Source organism: Ochotona curzoniae, unplaced genomic scaffold (genome assembly GCF_017591425.1).
Source record: "Ochotona curzoniae isolate NIBS_2020 unplaced genomic scaffold, NIBS_Ocur_1.0 scaffold_4683, whole genome shotgun sequence".
Taxonomy (NCBI): Eukaryota; Metazoa; Chordata; class Mammalia; order Lagomorpha; family Ochotonidae; genus Ochotona; species Ochotona curzoniae.
Window position 1 is genome coordinate 17,799,911 of NW_024467121.1, and position 17,255 is coordinate 17,817,165.

Consider the following 17,255-nt stretch of genomic DNA (forward strand, 5'->3'; position numbering starts at 1 on the left):
TATGTATGTCAGAGCATGAGCTAACCTTTGGGAACCTTGCCTACACAAAGATTTGGAGGCCAGATTTTCTGTTTCTCAAAGCTAAAGAGTCCTAGGCTTGTACAAAGATTGGAAAGGGATTGCACTTTGTTTGATATGAGAAAATATTTACTCGCTTAAGGAGAGTGTATCAGTCCACAGACTAACCAGTATGTTCACACAGTGCAAACCATAGTACAAGTCATAGCAAGGATTTATCATTAAGGACTATGTTTTCCACTATTATTAAAAGGCTTAGCACACCAAGTTTCTCAGTGAGCCAGCCTAATTTCTCAGGGTTACCAGTTTGCTAAAACACTAGTCACAAGGTACTATCCCATTCTTCCGTTCGTACTGTACCTCTTGGCTGGGTTTCGTTATTCATCTTTTGAACTCATTTCCATTCTTTAATCTTCTACTCCTTCTGCATAAAAAAGCCCAGAGGGAGTGTCTGGTGTTGCAGCATGCATGGCTGGTAAGCTACTGCTTGCAACACCACCACATATTTATTGGAAAGGCGGATTTATAGAAATAAGGAGACACAGAAGGAAAAATCTCCCATCCCCTGGTTCACTCCCAAAGGGTTACAAAGGCCAGAGCTGTGTTAAACCAGAGCCAGGAGTCTCTTCTGGATCTCCCAAGTGGGTACAGTGTCTCACAGATATGGGCCATCTCTACTGCTTTCCACACCACGAACAGGGAGCTGGATTGGAAGTGGAACAGCCAGGAGAGGAACCTGCACTGGTATGGGATGGCAGTGCTTAAAGATGGAGGATCAGCCTATTGAGCCATGGACCAGCCCCACCACCAGCTTCCGTTTTTGAATGCTGGCTCAACTCCCAGCAACTGTGCTTCTAAACTAGCACCTTGCCAGTGCACCTGGGAAGGCAGAAGATGGCCCAAGTATTTGGGTCCCTGCTACCCACAGGGGAAACCAATATAGAGTTCCTAGGATCAGCCTGGTCCACACCCAGGTGTTGCAGTGATTTGCAGAGTGAACCAGAGATGGAAGATACACATATCAATGTTTCAAATAAATAAATAAATAACATCTAGAGCACAGGGGGACAGTGAAGTCAGGGCAAAAGTCTTAAAGATCACATTTGCTAAGAATTATGTTGAATACAAATTTAAATGATCATTCTTCAGTACAGCCTGTGCAGAGCTTTTCCTGCCTTATGTTGTGTGCCCACTCCTACCAACTACAGAGAGGACTCTTTAAAGAGTAGCCCCTCTCTTCCTCCTCTAGTTTTGTAAAGGAATTTTCTCTTTAACAGTAGAATGATTCAGACACTTAGCATAGGTTCTTCTGAACAACTGGTAAGTTCGGAACTCAATCCATAATATAGCTTACTTTCAACAGCAAAAGGAAGCTGGTGCTGTACAAACTCACCACTCGCGTTAGGATTAACTTAAAGCTTTACTTACCTCTGTCCTGCTTTATCCACCAATATTGGAACAAACTGTCAAATTGGAATTCTGTTTCTGGGCTTTGTAGAACACCAGTAGTGCTTTTCCAGAAGCATGCCCTTCAAATCCTTGCTGATGATGCCGGCTGTTGAGCCATGGACCAGAGAAACATACTAGAAACTCTTAGGATCTGTTAAGCCCTGAGTCATTTTGACTATTTATTCCCCAAGACTTTGGGAGATACAACAGAGCAGGTTCCTATCTTGAATGTACTGCAGCTTTGAAAATAAGTTCTCAATATTAACCTCAAAATGTCTTTTAAAGAAACACAACACCAAGGTTATATTTTTCTAGACTTAATTCACTAACCAATCCATCTGTAGCCAGACAGACACTGAGATGTGTCTAAAGATACACAGAATTGGCCAGCCAGCCAGGCTCTTGGACAGTATCCATCCTGCTATCAGCCCCTCCCTGAACTCACCTGCCTTTCAGGCCTTACCTGGTTGGGACATGTGAAGTTCCGGGGAGCCCTTTAAGCCATGGGACATTCATGCCCATGCCACTGCTTGTATGAGTAGTACTGATTTGTCTACCAGGTGTCTTTCATGAGGTTTCTAAGGGACATAAAACACAAGCTGAGTTGACAACAAATCAGTAAAAGAAGAAATCAAATTCACTTAGAAACTGAGTTTGAGAATTTTACTTTCCAGGTAGAGGTTTTGTTGTACCACCCAGTCCACCTAGCCTTGTCACTGCTGCCAAGTGGCCATTCCACGTGTTTTCCCCCAAAACATGCCCTGCACATTCACAGCAATAAGAAACTGAGCAAAAATAAATGAAGACCGTGGGCTCGGCACCCGCTCGCTCCCATCCCCACAAGCCCTGGTTCCCCTTTCCTGTGCTGCTTCCTGCCCGGCTGACTCCCTCCCTCTGGCCCTTTGTGTTTTCCAGGTTTTGTTAGCTACGACAATCCAGTCTCGGCACAAGCTGCTATACAAGCTATGAATGGCTTTCAGATCGGCATGAAACGCTTGAAGGTGCAGCTGAAGCGCTCCAAAAACGACAGCAAACCTTACTGATCCTAACCCCAGAGGCTCCCTGCTCTTATTTTAGCTTTCTTAGGGTAAGTCCCACAAGCCAGCCTGTTCCCAACAGGGAAGGCAGAGAGGAGGAGGACCACATGTGGCCAAGTTTGACCAAGAGAGAGACTTATTTTTTACAATAAGGCCTCCATTTCCCCCACCCATTTCCCCCTGGCCCAGTTTGCCATAATTAAAACTCGGGCTATCTTGTTTCTATTGAGTAAAATTCCTCCTTCAGTTGTGCCACTGTATTATCATTTGTTTTGCAATTTGAATCTCCTTTTAGCTTTTCTAAATTTTTTTTCATTTTTTTTTAAGAAAAACATACACACATAGATATATGCCATCTTGAGAATTTAAAATGCTAACGTGCAATTCTAACTCTGAAACCACTGGTGCCCCAAGAGCACTGCCTGGAGAACTCGCCCCTCCTTGCCTGGCGTCCGCCCCTCCACGGGCCCCAGCACCTAGGGGTTCCTTTGGTGGCCTAGTGAGAGGGAGAAGCCAGGAGAAGCACTTACTCAAAACACCACAAAACGTCTTTCCACTACATCGGTTTGTTTTAATGGGTAGGATTTTATTTTAGGGTTCAAAGAAACATGAGCATTTACTGGTGAGATTATTACACTGGTTGTCAATTTTGTTGTTTTATTTTAGTTTTTAGAAAGGATTAATGTAAAAAAAGATTTAGAGATCTGTTTCTTAAAGCTACAGGGTTTAAAAATAAAATAAAAATGAGTGAAAATACTTGATGTTTCTTGAAAGATAAATTTAATAATAATAAATAAATACATAAATACATAAATAAAAAGAAAGCCACAGGCCTGTAAATTTTATTTGTAAAAAAAGCATTTCTATTTTTATACAAAATTTTTACTGCCTCAGAAATAATGGAAGTTATTTATTTCCTATTGTTAACTTATTGGGTACCTAAAGAGCAGTTCTCTGTCTAGCTAGAACCTTCTGAAGTAGTCTCTAGAGGAATTGTTCTAGGAATGGGCTTTTTTTCACCGTTGAACCCTAGACCTAAAAGTTCATGCTTTATCCTCTCGTTGTTTGTATCTGTCTCGATTATTTCGTTCGTAACTTCCATGATCTAGTTTACAGTTTGGTCGTCTGACTCTCCCCCACCTCCATGTCACCTTCGTTGAAACTGGACCCTCTCCCCTGTCCCTTGCCAGTCCCTCACCCCAAACCACCTGGAATCCATCCCCACTCACTCTCCAGATGGATTCTCTTGGGGTTTCATTGTGCTGTGGATAAAGAGTGTAAGAAATGCAAATTACGCGAATGGCTCCTAGATTCCCTAATGACCTGAGATTTGCATTAGTTTTTCTCCTGCACCCTTGAAAGTGATTTTGTTGCTGCTGCATAGATTCTGTGTAACTTTTTACTCTTCCTTGTTTTTTCCCTAGACATCTTCATGCCCGTTAGTTCATCGTTTGCCTAGCATGTCCCTGTGGCGTCTCAAAAAAAAAAAAGTTTCATCGTCCCGTCATTGTTTCTGATGTCTTTCTGACCTCACATCATATTTGGTTCTCCTACTGACCTTTGATCTAGTTTGACCTTTGAAATTTGCATGTGACCTCATCTAGCTATGAATTCTGGGAAGTCAATGTGAAAAACATTGCTGCATTCATGCAAGACTGAAATTTATTATTAGACAAATTAATTATAGAAAAAAAAAACCTGTGGCAAAAATGTTTCTTTCGTACTTTTTTTTTTTCTTTTCATAAAACAGACTTGAAAGTATTATACAGGGATTGGCATTCTTCCCGGTCACTGGTAACAATAGCAATATGTGTCCAGGGACACAGAATGTTGGTTTCTAACAGACTACTTCCAAAAACAGTTTGAGAAAAAAAACTGTCTGATTTTAAGTCTCTAGAGGTCTGTAATAGTTTTTACATTTTTCAGGCAGTGTAAAGTTTTTTGATAAGGCCATTTTAGGTGGCTCACTTTCTCATTAAGATATATATATAGATCCACTTTTTGTAGATTAGTATAAGAAAAATATTTACCCTGTTTTGGGGCAAATGCTACCTATTTGTGTCACCTTTTGCTGAACTGACTCACAGTTAGACAATCCATGGTTTAATGCACATGAAATTACCTATATTTTATACTGTTTCAATGTACAGGAGAAAGGTTACTGTAAACTGTGTTCTGTTGGTGCTTCTGTGAATTAAGTTGTGGTTTCATCATGAGTCTTATGGTCTTAATGTTCTCTGTTGATAAGACAAGTTTAGAATTGGTTTACTTAAAACAAAAAAAAAAGAATTTCAAAAAAAAAAAAGTTGTTTGCTTAAAAAAAAATTTCATGTGAGGGAAAAAAAAAAACTATTCCAGAAATAAGTTTTGTGTTGGCTTGTGAAGCATCGATGTCATTTTTTTTTATCGTGGACTATTTAGACGTGTTTGTGTTCAGCAAAATGTGATCTGTTTTTTTTTTCTTTTAAAGAAAAAAAGTGAAAATATATAGTGCCAAATTCCAAAGGTACTTCCTTCCTAGAGCTTCAGTGTGTTTCTTGTGAGAAGTAATTTGATAACATGGGTATTTTATTATGTGTTTTGTATAAATCCCTAATATTTAAAAAAAAAAGGTTAAAAAGTTTGTTAACTTGCTATCCTGTGGTCTTGTTGCCTGAAATTGTTATTGTTTGTTATTTCTCTATGATGTTTTTTGTAAGACATTGTATAAGTGCCCATGTCTCACTTTTTTAACCACTCTGCACATCAATGCTGTGAAGGCAACCTCACAATGTATTTTCTTCATAATCTATGGAAACCTCTAAGGTGAGAAAGTTTTGAACTTCTAACCCTTTCTACCCAGAGCTATCTGGAATGTTGATACTTTTTTATACTGTCATCATCTGAATTTGTTTTGGGGTGTTTCTAATTTGGATTTTGGTTTACGCATGTTTCTATCATAAAGGGTTTTTTGTTTCCCCTTTGGCTGAGACCCAAGTGGGAAAAAAACTCGTAAGGCAAATCTGAAGGGGAAAAATAATACTCCCCAATACTATCTTCTTTTTTTAACTTTGGGTCATTTCTGGTCATTTTAAAAGAAAGAATTCCTAACGTGCTGCTGGAATGCCTGCTTCATTTCAATTTTAAAAAAAAAGTTTGCTAGATATACCCTCCTAGGGGAGGCTGAGGCAGCGCCATCACCTCAGTGCATCCCGAAAACGCTGCGTGCTTTTCAGATTGGGGTAAGTGCTATGCTGTGGTCCAGAATAACTTCAAGCATCTTGCAGTTAAATGTGATGGGAGAGTCTTTTGCAGGATTTTGCTTTTGCTACTTAAATACTCCTAATCAGCCATGGAGTCTGGGACCCCAGTGGATACTGCCATATTAAGCAAGGTGTCTGGAGCTAGTAGCCAACTAGTCTTTCCTTATCTTTAAAAACAAAAAATAAAAAAAAAAAGGACGCATTTGAAGGGGTGTGATGTAGAGGTAAAGCTCAGTTTTGCATCACAGTTACTGACCAGACACTGAGAAATAGTTCCTGCTGCCGCTTTGTCAAGTGCCATACCACTCCACCTTCCGTGAACAGAGGAACCCTTGACGTCACAGCTGCAGCCACCACAGCCCCTGGGGCACTCTGCAAGTTTCTTGTTCTTAGCTCCCTTGCCTTCCCCCACATCCCAGTCACCACCACCCCGTTTGGTTCTGTGTGTGTGTGTGGATGCGATAGCCCTGGGATGGAAAGGACTAGCCTCTAATGATGCAAAAAATAATAATAAATTAAAAAAAAAAAAACACAAGAGTTTCCTTCTTATAGCACATGCACTTACAGTGAAATGAATTGTATTATCCTCACACGTGTTTACTACTGCTGGGGCCTTCCTTCATCCTCTGAGGGCTATTTTGTACTTCCTGCAGCACTCAGCTTACGAACAAAAATTACCGCACACGGCTCTCTCCGAAGTATTATATGGTGGTGTGTAGATACATCTGTAGAAAGACAAGAGGGTACTGTTGGAAATTAATAGGCCGTTTCCTTCAGAATACCTTCATGTACCAACCACATCAACTTTAGAGTGTTTTGAGTTCTTCACCAAAACCAGCTGCCCTGCTCATGCCCTCTTCCTTATAAAACACCTGCACCTCCCCGGAGGAACAATGACAGGCCGCCAACAGGGGGCGCCAGGCGGGCACTAGGAGTATTTTCTATTTTGCTGAAAAAACAAGACAGTACATCTAGGGGGGAAAGACTTTTTTCTTTCTTTTTTTTTTTTTTTTGTGCATACTACATTGTGAAAAATATGACCTTCCTCTAAGACAAACTGTCCTCTGAGCTTGCTGTTCACTTTATCTTCTGATATAAAAAGGAAAAAGCTGTAAGGGTGCAAAGGGCCTGTGCCAGAAGAAACACACACAGGGAAACTTTTTTTTTAAATCAAGTGTAGAGAATAGTCATTTTTTAAACTAAATTAGAAAATTGTGATAAAATGGCAGTCATCAAAGGTGTGACGAGTTCATCTTTCTTTCACCATAGGGGTTATAGTTCTTTGGCTTGTGCTACTCTGGAATCATTTTACTGTTTGTTTTTATTATCTTCAGTGCTACTTAAAAAGGAGAAATAAAACTTAAAAAAAAACTGTAGTTTCATTACCTTTTTGAATAATGTCATACAAAAAATGTATTTGTGTTTTTTTGTGATGTGAGAATTGCTGTTTGTAGATTAATATCATTTTGTTTAGAATTACAAAATAGTTTTTAAATATTGTCTGAGAAAAGCCAAAGTTAATGCAACCTAGTGGAAACTGTAAGACCATTTGAGTATTGTTTGTTTTATTGATGCATTTGGATTTTGTTGTTTGATGGAATTTGAGCCAAAAAAAAAAAATCCCACAGGCTTTCCTATTTCTATTACTGATTGTACTTCTGCATTTTGTACCAGTGGAACTTTTTATACTGGAGATTAAAAAAATGGAAATTTTTGTGGCTTACTCTTGTGGGCCCCCTGACAATGACTGACTTCAAGTTTGATTTCTGGTTGACAGGAAGAAAGTTGCTTTTCTTTTGAGAATTAAAAACTTTGGCTTGATTTCTTTTTCTCTTTGCTTATATCTAGCATTTAGAATTTTGTCTTAAAATACAGCGGTAAGTTTCACTTTTTATTCTGTATTGTGCAGTTACACAATAAGGTAATTAGATTTAGAAGTACTCAGTCACTTTAAGTGGATAAATGTATTAGTTAAACTTTAGGGGTTTGCTTTTTTGCTGTTTAGATCAAAGTTTTTTCCAATTCTTCTGTCCTCATTGTGAACATAACCGTGTAGTTGAAACAGTCAAACTTATTTTTGTAATGTATGTTATTGTGTGATGCAGTTTTTTGCTTCTGTCTCCAATATTAAACCATTTTCCTAATACTTGTTTCTCTCTCTGCGTGTTGTATTGTTGGTAGTCATTATGTGTTGGTGATACATCTACACACTTCACTGTTTCACGTATCTGTTCTTTTCTCTATGTTGTGTAAAAAGATACAGTCGATTCCACCTAAGTGAATATCTGATTTGGGGGAGGGAAAACGCCCCGCCAGCCACCTTTAATTTCTGAACCACAGTACACCCTGACCACTATTCCAAGAGGAATACACTCCTTCTATGGTTCACATCAGTAACTGCCTGCAGAGCTGTTACGACCTTTTGACCACACAGGCTCACTTCACCTTCTCTCCCCCCTCTCTAGTGTGCATACATAATCTGTAGTTCATAAGGTTTAAAAGCTACTGCCACATGGCCTTGAGACGATCTGGGCTCCCCTGTCTACCCAAGGCCACACACCCACAGACGTAGCATTACAGTCAAACTCCTGGTTATTAAGGGGGTGAACTCTCAAGGAAAAGATGTGCAAAGGATTAAACAAATCTGTGTGTTGGTACAGAAAAGTTAACTTTTTTCTTGGGGGTTAATGAATCAGGAGCATGTTGAATGATTAAAACTAACAGAAGAGCAAAGAAGTATTTCCAAGTGCTCAAACACTAGCTCTAATCAGCCTGGAGGGAGGGGTCAAGTTTCTCAAGCCCAAGTCCCCAGTCTGTTGTCCATTTGTACATGTGGAAGCTCAGAGTGCCATAAGCATCCACACCCTCCCTCCCTCCTGGGTCAACACACTTAATAAGCCTTGTCTCCAAGTTATCAACAAAAGACAGCCATTCCTTACATGCCCTCTTAAACTGAAGCCACAAGCACTCCTCTTCCTATCTCCTAAGCTCAGGAATCTGACTGCTCTTAAAGTGCTCTTAAAAGATTCCATCAGTGTTTGCTCCCTGTGTCTCCTCTCTCCTTCCAACCCAGCTAACGCACAAGGCGCTGTCTGACTCAGACCGCCTAGCACCTGGCCGACTTCCTCTGGGGGCCAGTGCCACCCGGCCCTGCTGGTGCTCGGGCTCTGCACCACTCCGGCCCCCAGATTGTAGTATATAGTTGGCTCAATCACAGAGGGGCCTGGGGCATGGTGGGAAGGAGGCCCATGCTGCCGTAGGCCAACACCTCAGTGATAGTGACTGTACCAGCTCCACACCTGCACAGATGGGAGCTGGCGTCCTGCTGACACTTCTGCTTTAAATCTCATCATAGCCTTCATCAGTACGCCTCCAGAAACCCACTGTTTCCATCAGTGGGGAAACGATCGCTAAGGGTGTGATTTTTTTTTTCTTTCTTCCTTTTTAGAGGGAAGGGCTTGGGAGGAAAAGGGAGGGGAAGGGGTGGGAGAAACAGGGTGATTAAATTCTTTTCAAGATGCAAGTGTTTATTTTTAAGATACATAAGTACATGTATTTTTTGTTTGTTTTTAGCATGAGGCAAAATATTCCTGCTAAGTAAAGGAAGGGAAAGATAAAGCCAGTTTTTGTTGTTTTGAACAAGAAACAAAAATAGTTCTCCAAAGAAGGGAACAAAAATAGTCGTTCCTTTAAGCACTTGGCCCCTGTCTAAATTCACACTTCTAATGTTGATCTTGTAAAAACACCACTGCAGCCGAGCAAGGTGTGCATGTTTGCCAGGCACAAAGCACCTGTCAACATTTTCCTTGCAGAGAAAGCCCCAGGTCTGCCCAGCTCCACAGCAGTCGCCCGCTGTCCAGAGGCTTGGACTCTTAGCTGGCAGGCCAGGAAACGCAGTGAACATCGATGTACTGTGAATCGTTCCTGATAAGTGAATAAAATGTTGTGACCAAACAATCAGCTTATTCACTTATCAGGAATCGACTGTTCTGCTGATTTGCTGTTTCTGTTTTTCATTTTTGTTGTAGTTCACTATTTTTGCTGTGTTCTGTTCTCTCCTCTCATGCTTGGGCAGAATCACTGGGAATATTATCTTCATGTGACCATGAAACGTTTATATCGAGTGAAAAAAATGATATCTTAACAAAATCTATGCACTTGCTATCAGGAACACAATACTGGATGTGTCTTATATATATTGAACTATATAGTACTCGATTTCTTAAATAAAGCTTAAGAAAGGACTCTGTTGTGTGTAAAGTTAATGTGATTATTTTTCAAAGCAGTGTTTCTAAGGGGTATTTCTTGTTCTTTTACGTCTTGAGTGATACAGGATATTTTTCATTAAAGTTATATCGCTGGCTTTATGACTTAATATTCAATAAATTGACTTTGGAAACAAAACGGAGTGGGGGGAAGTTCTTCTGAATGCATTTGAGCTCCCTGAGAATCCATCTTCTAACTGGTGCCAGTGGCTGGTCTGGGCTTGGGCACCATGGGCAGAACAGACCATGAAATAGCATCTAGAGTCTACCCTAACCTGGGAACCCACCTGCCTTTCTGAATGCCCTAAAGAAAGGGGACAAAGAAAGGCTGATGCAAGAATAATGCTGGTCTGCGTCAATACTTTGCCAGAATGATATGACACTAAAACTATACCCTGCTGGAGAACAATGGCAATGCTATTCAGGGCAGCAAAATGAGAGACAGCAAGAGAAGGTATTTGATCATTCAGGATGAGAAGGGTAAAATTTCAAAGTGATACATGTGAGACAGACAGCCTGTAACAGTTGCAAAGCTTAAATGGGAGGCTTGCTGCTAGACTCTTTGAAGGAGTATTTTTGAAATTTTTCCTACAGGCTGTAAGTTTGAACAGAATAGCATTTTCTGTTGGTCTCTATGTTGGAGTTTTCACACTTAATGTTTAATTCCATTTAAAAAAAAAATCCTAAAACTTCTACTTACAAAATGGAACAGGCATCCTAATCCTTTATAAAACAGATCATAGTCTTCCATGGTGATGAAGGACAAAAGAGCACAGTGCAAGCCCATTCTCTCCCTCCTCCTACTCATAAATTAGTCTCCAGAAAACCCAAAAGCTTCTAGCATGAATGGAAGACCACAGAAACAGCCAAAGAACACAAAGGTGGCTCGGGCAGAGGATCTGGATGGGCAGAGTCAACTCTGGAAACCACTGGTCTACACACACTGGACTGGGCTGCTGAAGATCTGACTGTGTGCCGAGTTGTCCTTGTCTTACAACCTTGTACCAAGTCACATGGCTAGAAAGCACCTGCTTTGTAAAAAGCAAGTATGCCTGAGGCTATCATAGATTAAGGGTGCAGGGGGTGCTGTGAGCCTTGGTGATGCTGAAGGTAGGCCAGCATGTTCCTCTCTCTGCCCACAGCCCTCAGAGTCCCTGGCCTCACAGAGAGGGCTCCCTTCTGGGAGGCAACCTTTGAGGCATGAAGCAGCCTTAAAGCAAAGCAGTGGCAGCAGGGAGCACTGCATGCCATCCAACCTCTCTGCAGGTCTGCAAGCAGCCTGGCACCCTCTTTCATACCACTCCACCAGGATGGTTCTAAAAAGAAAAAGCAGAATATACACACAGTTTGTTCTGTAGCTGGTCAGTTATAGTTATAGTAGCATAGAAGACAGCATAGGTATAGAAAGAGAATGCCTAGGAGCTTGCCCTGGGAACCAGATTACCTCTGGATGCTGGTTCCACCTCTAATTGACCTGTGTATCTTCTCTTTGTCTTAATTTCCTCATCAGCAAAATCAGGTACCAGTCATAGCTCATGCATGAGGTCGTGAGGATTAACCACACCAATACATACACAAGGAGGATTAGGAACAACCCGAGCTGCGAAGCAGCAGTGGAGGTACAACCCAGCCACATAATCAGCCACACTTTCCTCTGCTGGCCTGCTCTGCGCCTTTTCCTACCTGGTGTCTGACCAGCACTCCCTCTGAGCACCCCTCAGTTCTCATGGAGCTCCCCAAAAACTTCTACTTACAAAATGGAACAGGCATCCTAATCCTTTATAAAACAGATCATAGTCTTCCATGGTGATGAAGGACAAAAGAGCACAGTGCAAGCCCATTCTCTCCCTCCTCCTACTCATAAATTAGTCTCCAGAAAACCCAAAAGCTTCTAGCATGAATGGAAGACCATTCAAGAAACCACAGCACTGCTAGACATCTGCATTCCCAAGTCCCCCAGGGCATGACTTTGCCATGGGAACCTGTCTGCCACAGCACTCCCCCACCCCACCCCCTTACATATCAACTTGCCACAAGTTCCACTCCAAACCAGGAAGACTAAGAAAAGGAAAGTGAGTCTGCTCTGACCCTGCCACCCTTTTCTACCCCTTGACTCTACTAGGTAGGCATCTTTTTGCCCAAAAGGAAAGCCTGGCCAGTGATTTTGGGCCTGAGGCGGGAATGACAGAATCACCTGCCCTGCTTGGGTAGAGCTGCTTGTAACAAACTAAAGGTTCCAGGCCCTTCAAGCAACCTGAAGTCTCTGATAACCTCCAGAATTGGTTTCCTTTGACAATCAACCTCAGGAAAAGTGGGGGTCAGGGTCAGAGGCACAGACACCTCCAAGCCCACAGCTCCCTGCTCACCCTGTGCCAAAGCAAACCAACATCACTGTGCTTTCTGCATGTTGTGTTTATTGGTGATCCATGTAGGATTTTATTGAGAACAATGATTTTGCCACTGAAGGCCGTAAGAGAAAAAGCCACTGCTTTAGTGGAGGGCAACTCTGAGGGAGGCTCACTGTGACCTAGGTCTTGTCTCAACTGTCCCTGTCTTTGGAGTCCTTGTCCCCTTGCCTCGTCTCAACCTGCTTCCATCTCCCCATGGTTCTGTGTCTGTGGTACATTACACCTGCTCCATTCACACGCTGCTGGTGTGTGTCTCCCAAGCTGCACTATAGCCTACTTGAGGCAGTGTCTCATTCATCACTGCATTCCCAGTGTTTCACACAGCGCCTGCCTCACAGTCAGTGTTCACAAATGTTGGTTGGTTGGTTGGTTGGTTGGTTGGTTGGTTGGTTGGTTGGATGGATGGATGGATGGATGGATGGATGGATGGATGATGGAAGAATCTGAGAGGGTCTCTTGCTGGGGCTACAGAAAACCATTCCTTTTCAAAGGGGCAACAGCTTAGGAAATACTTATGGAGAGAGGAGCAGTTGTACAATGGCTGAACATCAAACTGGAGACTTGGCAAAAGTCAGGAGCCACTGTGGAGGGTGACAGATGGGAAGAGGATACACACTTCTGCTCCTGAGCCCCAAAGATGCATGGAATTCAGGCGCTCATGGGTCCCAAACGGCAGGACATTGCTATAGTTAGGTCAAGCTGCCCTACACTAGCATTGCTTCACACTTATGTCTTGCACCTTCCTCTCAAATACACCCAGGAACTATCCCTAGGTAACACTGCCATCTAGGTCACCAGAAAAGCCACAATCACATAATACAGATCAAAAGAAAACTATCAAGTAAGGTACCAAATTCTAAGATGGCCCCTGAAAAGCAGGTTAACTCTTTTCCCCACATCTCCCAGATACAACTACTGTGGAATCCCAGCGAACCTCAGGGCCCCAAACCAGGCCACAAGCACAACTGTGCCATTAGAACAACCTTGGAAAGGCAAAGGCACACACTGCTGCTAGGATGCCATTCAGTTCTGGGCATCCTAGAAATGTGCCTAAATCCTAGCAATGTGTCCCAGCCAGTCAACAGCTACCAGTAAGACCACTGGTCATTCAAAGACAGGCAATGAAGAGTAGGAGACACTTGTGAGAGCAGGCAGTGACAAGACAAAGGGTCCATCACCCCTGTCTCCAGGGGTCTGCCAAAATCAGCCTCCCCACTGAGTAAGGAGCAGCCCTTCAACAGGGACCCCACACAGGGCTGTGCACTGAAGAGCCACAAAGGTGCCCTCCTTCAGAGCCCCTGGTTGAGCTCACTGTGGCTCACACTCTGTCACTCCCTGCTATAAAGTCTGTCCTGCCAGGATGAATGGGATGGATAACAGGGGCAGGAGGGCAGCCCCTAAGGTCTTGCACACACCAGCAGCTCAACTGAGCACACAGCTCATCAAGGTGACCACATGTGTCTGAGCCCTATTCCTAACTGGTCAATTAGGATACCTTCCTGTCAGTCTGTGGACCATGATCTACCCAATAACTCTACCACTTTAAAAACTATGACATGAAACAAATGCTCGAAGACAGGGTGGGGGCCAAGTAGGGAAGTAAGGGTGGAGCAGTGGCATGACAGGAATGGCATGCCAAGCTGGCACTGCAGAGCTGGCCCATTGTTCTACATTGGTTAGAGGCCCAAAGCCTCTAGCACCTCCACCCCCAGCTTTCTCTCCACCAAATTCCCAGCTCCGCCAGTCTCCCAGCCCAGCATGACCATGTCTACCCCTAAAGGGACACGTTCGGTTTCCCCTACTCCTCATGTCAACTTCTGCCCAACAGCAAAGAGCTATTGGCAATCATCTGCCTGTCCCTGGCATTTAACTCCCTCAGTGCAGGCATGAGAGGGGAAGAGCCCCATCTCACATTAGTCTGGAAGATCATCTATAGGGAGTGCTGGTTCATATCCTACCTGCTTCACTTCCCATCCAGCTCTCCGCTTATAGATTGGGAAAAAACAGCGGAGGATGGACCAACGCCTTGGGACCCTACATGCATGTGGGAGACCCAAAGAGAAGGCTCCTAGCTCCCAGCTTTAGATCAGCTCAACTCTGGCCATTGCAGACATTTGGAAAATTGAACCAGCAGACAGAAGATCCTCTTTCTATGTAAAATCTGCCTTTCAAATGGGAAAAAAAAAAAAAAAAATATATATATATATATATGGTCATCTATATGAAGAACAGCTTTGGCAGTCAGGGAGTGGGATGTACTGTTGACTGCATTTCCTCCAGGAAGCTCCGAGAAGCCTCTGTACCTGGCAGTACCAAGCCTCATGTTTCACTCTGCTTAGCCCAGGGTTCCTTGTGCACTTGTCCCTGACAGCTGAGGGTTGACATGGTGTAGGGAGCAAGAACATGGACTGCAAACCATTGCCACTTGGCTTTGAGTCATCGCTCTGCCACATGGTAGCTTGATGGCCCTAAGCACATAACTGCTTCTCTCTTTGTTTTTAAATTTTTATTTATTTACTTGAAAGGCAACACCACATACACAGAAAGAGAGAAGAGAGAAAAATTCTCCATCTGTTGGTTCTTTTGCCAAATGGCCACAATAGCTGTGGCTGGGCCTGTCAGAAAGCAGGAGCCAGGAGCTTCTTCCAAGTCTCCCATATGGGTGCAGGGGCCCAAAAACTAGGGCCATCCTCCACTGCTTTCCCAGGCACATCACATCAGCAGGGAGCTGGATTAAACGTAGAACAGCTGGGTCTAGAATCAACACCCAAATGAGATGCTAGCACCACAGGCAGTAACTTTACCTACTATACCACAGTACCAGCCCCAACTGTTTCTTCATCTATAAAATGATTACAACACCTGCAATACCTTCCTATCTGCCAGAGAGCTATAAATAGCATTCAAAACAGAGCAAGCACTGTATATATGTGTTCATCAACATCCAGCAGAACCAGTATTCTAAGACAAATTTTTGGAAACACAAGTACAAAATTAGAATCCCTGCAGGATTGTGGGGATAAAGATAAGTTAGTGATAAGGATAATGGATAAAGACGAGTTAGTGAGAGGCTTATCTAATTATGACACATTTTATTAGGAGTCATGAACAAGCAGCAAGTGAGGACATCACAGCCCACAGAAGGGAAGAAATAAGAACTCAGTTGGTGATGGAGCCATCAGTAAGGAATCCCCGACCAAACTGACATGAACCCAACGATGCAAGCAAGACCAAGCAGGATCTCACCAAGCAGGAAAGCAGAGAACAGCAGCAGCAAAGACAAAGGGGTCATCAAGCCTGGCTGGCAGCAGGGACAGGGCAGATCCAACTAAATTGAACTCACTGGAAGGCGTGTACCAGTAATGAGGTCGACTACTTGGGTAGGTTTGGGTTCTAGATCCTAAATTAAGACTCTAGGGATTTGAGCCTGCAGGATTTGGGGAGCACCAATGTTAAAACCAACCAACCAAGTAGCAAGCATTTACCCTAGCAGTTAAAACATCCAGGTTCCACATGGAGTAAACGGGTCCAGTTGCCAGCTCCAGCTCCAGACATCAGCTTCCTGCTAATGTTGACTATGACAGGTAGCAATGATGGCTCAAGTGATTGCGTTCCTGCCACCAAACCAAGACACTTGGATTACAATCCCAGCCCCCAGCTTCTGCCCCTGAGCCCCTGCAGGCATTCAGGAAGTGAACCAGTGGGTGGGAGCTCTGCCTCTCACAAGAGTACACAACCCTAACAATCAAGATAAGGATAGGAACAAAACAGATCAGCTCAAGGAGATATGCCTTGAGATTAAAGACAGTTCAGGAAAAGGGGAACAATCACAGCAGGCAAGGGGTTAATGAGTTTAGATATATTTCAAACAGCACAATACTGGATGTGACATTTAGACAAAGTATATACTGGACCAAAAAAAAAAAAAAAAAAAAGGCAAACCCAGGTGTTGGGAATAAGGAGAAGGTCCACATGGCAGCAATGTCCTTGAGATGGGTAGTAGAGGAGTAGGAGCACATCTGAGCAAGGCAAGTAATGATAGGTGCTCATGTCAAGTTCAGGTCCACCCTGGCTTTGATCTTGGGCTAGGGAAAGAGTGCATGAGTAAATGGAGGTAAATAGTTACAGGAAAGCCTGGGCGCACACAGCAGGAGCATCCACAGGAGGAAAGGGGGCCTGCGCTGAATAATGGCCATACCTACAAGATGCAGAACACAGCACTCCACGGCTCCCCTCCCAGAAGACAGCTTAACAAAGCAACTTGGGGCAGCTGGGATGTTCACATCATGAAGTTGCGTTCCTCGGGGGCCCCAGTTGCCCCAGCAGGCCTGCCCTCCTCTTCTCACTTCATGACATGGCCTGGGATTTCCAACCCAGTAGACATGGTTTTAGGCCTTCTCCCTCTTCCATACTGATCAGGGAACGACCAAATCCATGTACTTGCAAGGAGCTCCATGCTTCCACCTGGCTACTAGACACAGGAACAGACTGACACAGCTAAATGTCAAGATGGGAATGTTTTCATCCTCTCCTTCCTCAGCAGCAGGGCTCAAATGTCCACACCCTATTCCTTGCACCCTGTATTCCTCATCCCATCCTTGACCTAACTGTATCCCTGAGTTTCAGCCAAGAGGCCACCTCCACCGCCTCTTCCCTACAAAAAGCAGAGTAAGACGCTGGCCACCAGGAAACAGGGCAGCAAGGTGAGCACAGCACTCAGCTGGACTGGGGAAATCCAATACAGAGCAGATGCTGACAGTCCCAGTCTCTAGACAGTGCCCCAAGACACAGCAGGTCTTGGATTACATGGGATTAGCATTTCCTGCAGCAGGCAGC

General features: G+C 43.5%; 1 protein-coding gene across 19 annotated transcripts in view; it reads left to right on the forward strand.

Annotated features, from left to right (window-relative positions):
- CELF2 (CUGBP Elav-like family member 2) overlaps positions 1-10,150 on the forward strand; it is a 353,199-nt gene extending 343,049 nt beyond the window's left edge. For 15 of the 19 annotated variants that reach the window (XM_040968109.1, XM_040968110.1, XM_040968113.1 and 12 more), the window contains one exon: positions 2,383-10,150. In XM_040968109.1, the coding sequence (XP_040824043.1) occupies positions 2,383-2,510 (128 nt within the window). In that variant the 3' untranslated portion in view covers positions 2,511-10,150. The remainder of the gene's footprint in view (positions 1-2,382) is intronic. The other 4 variants (XM_040968111.1, XM_040968119.1, XM_040968123.1 and 1 more) reach the window with 2 other exon arrangements.
- The last annotated feature ends 7,105 nt before the right edge of the window (positions 10,151-17,255 follow it).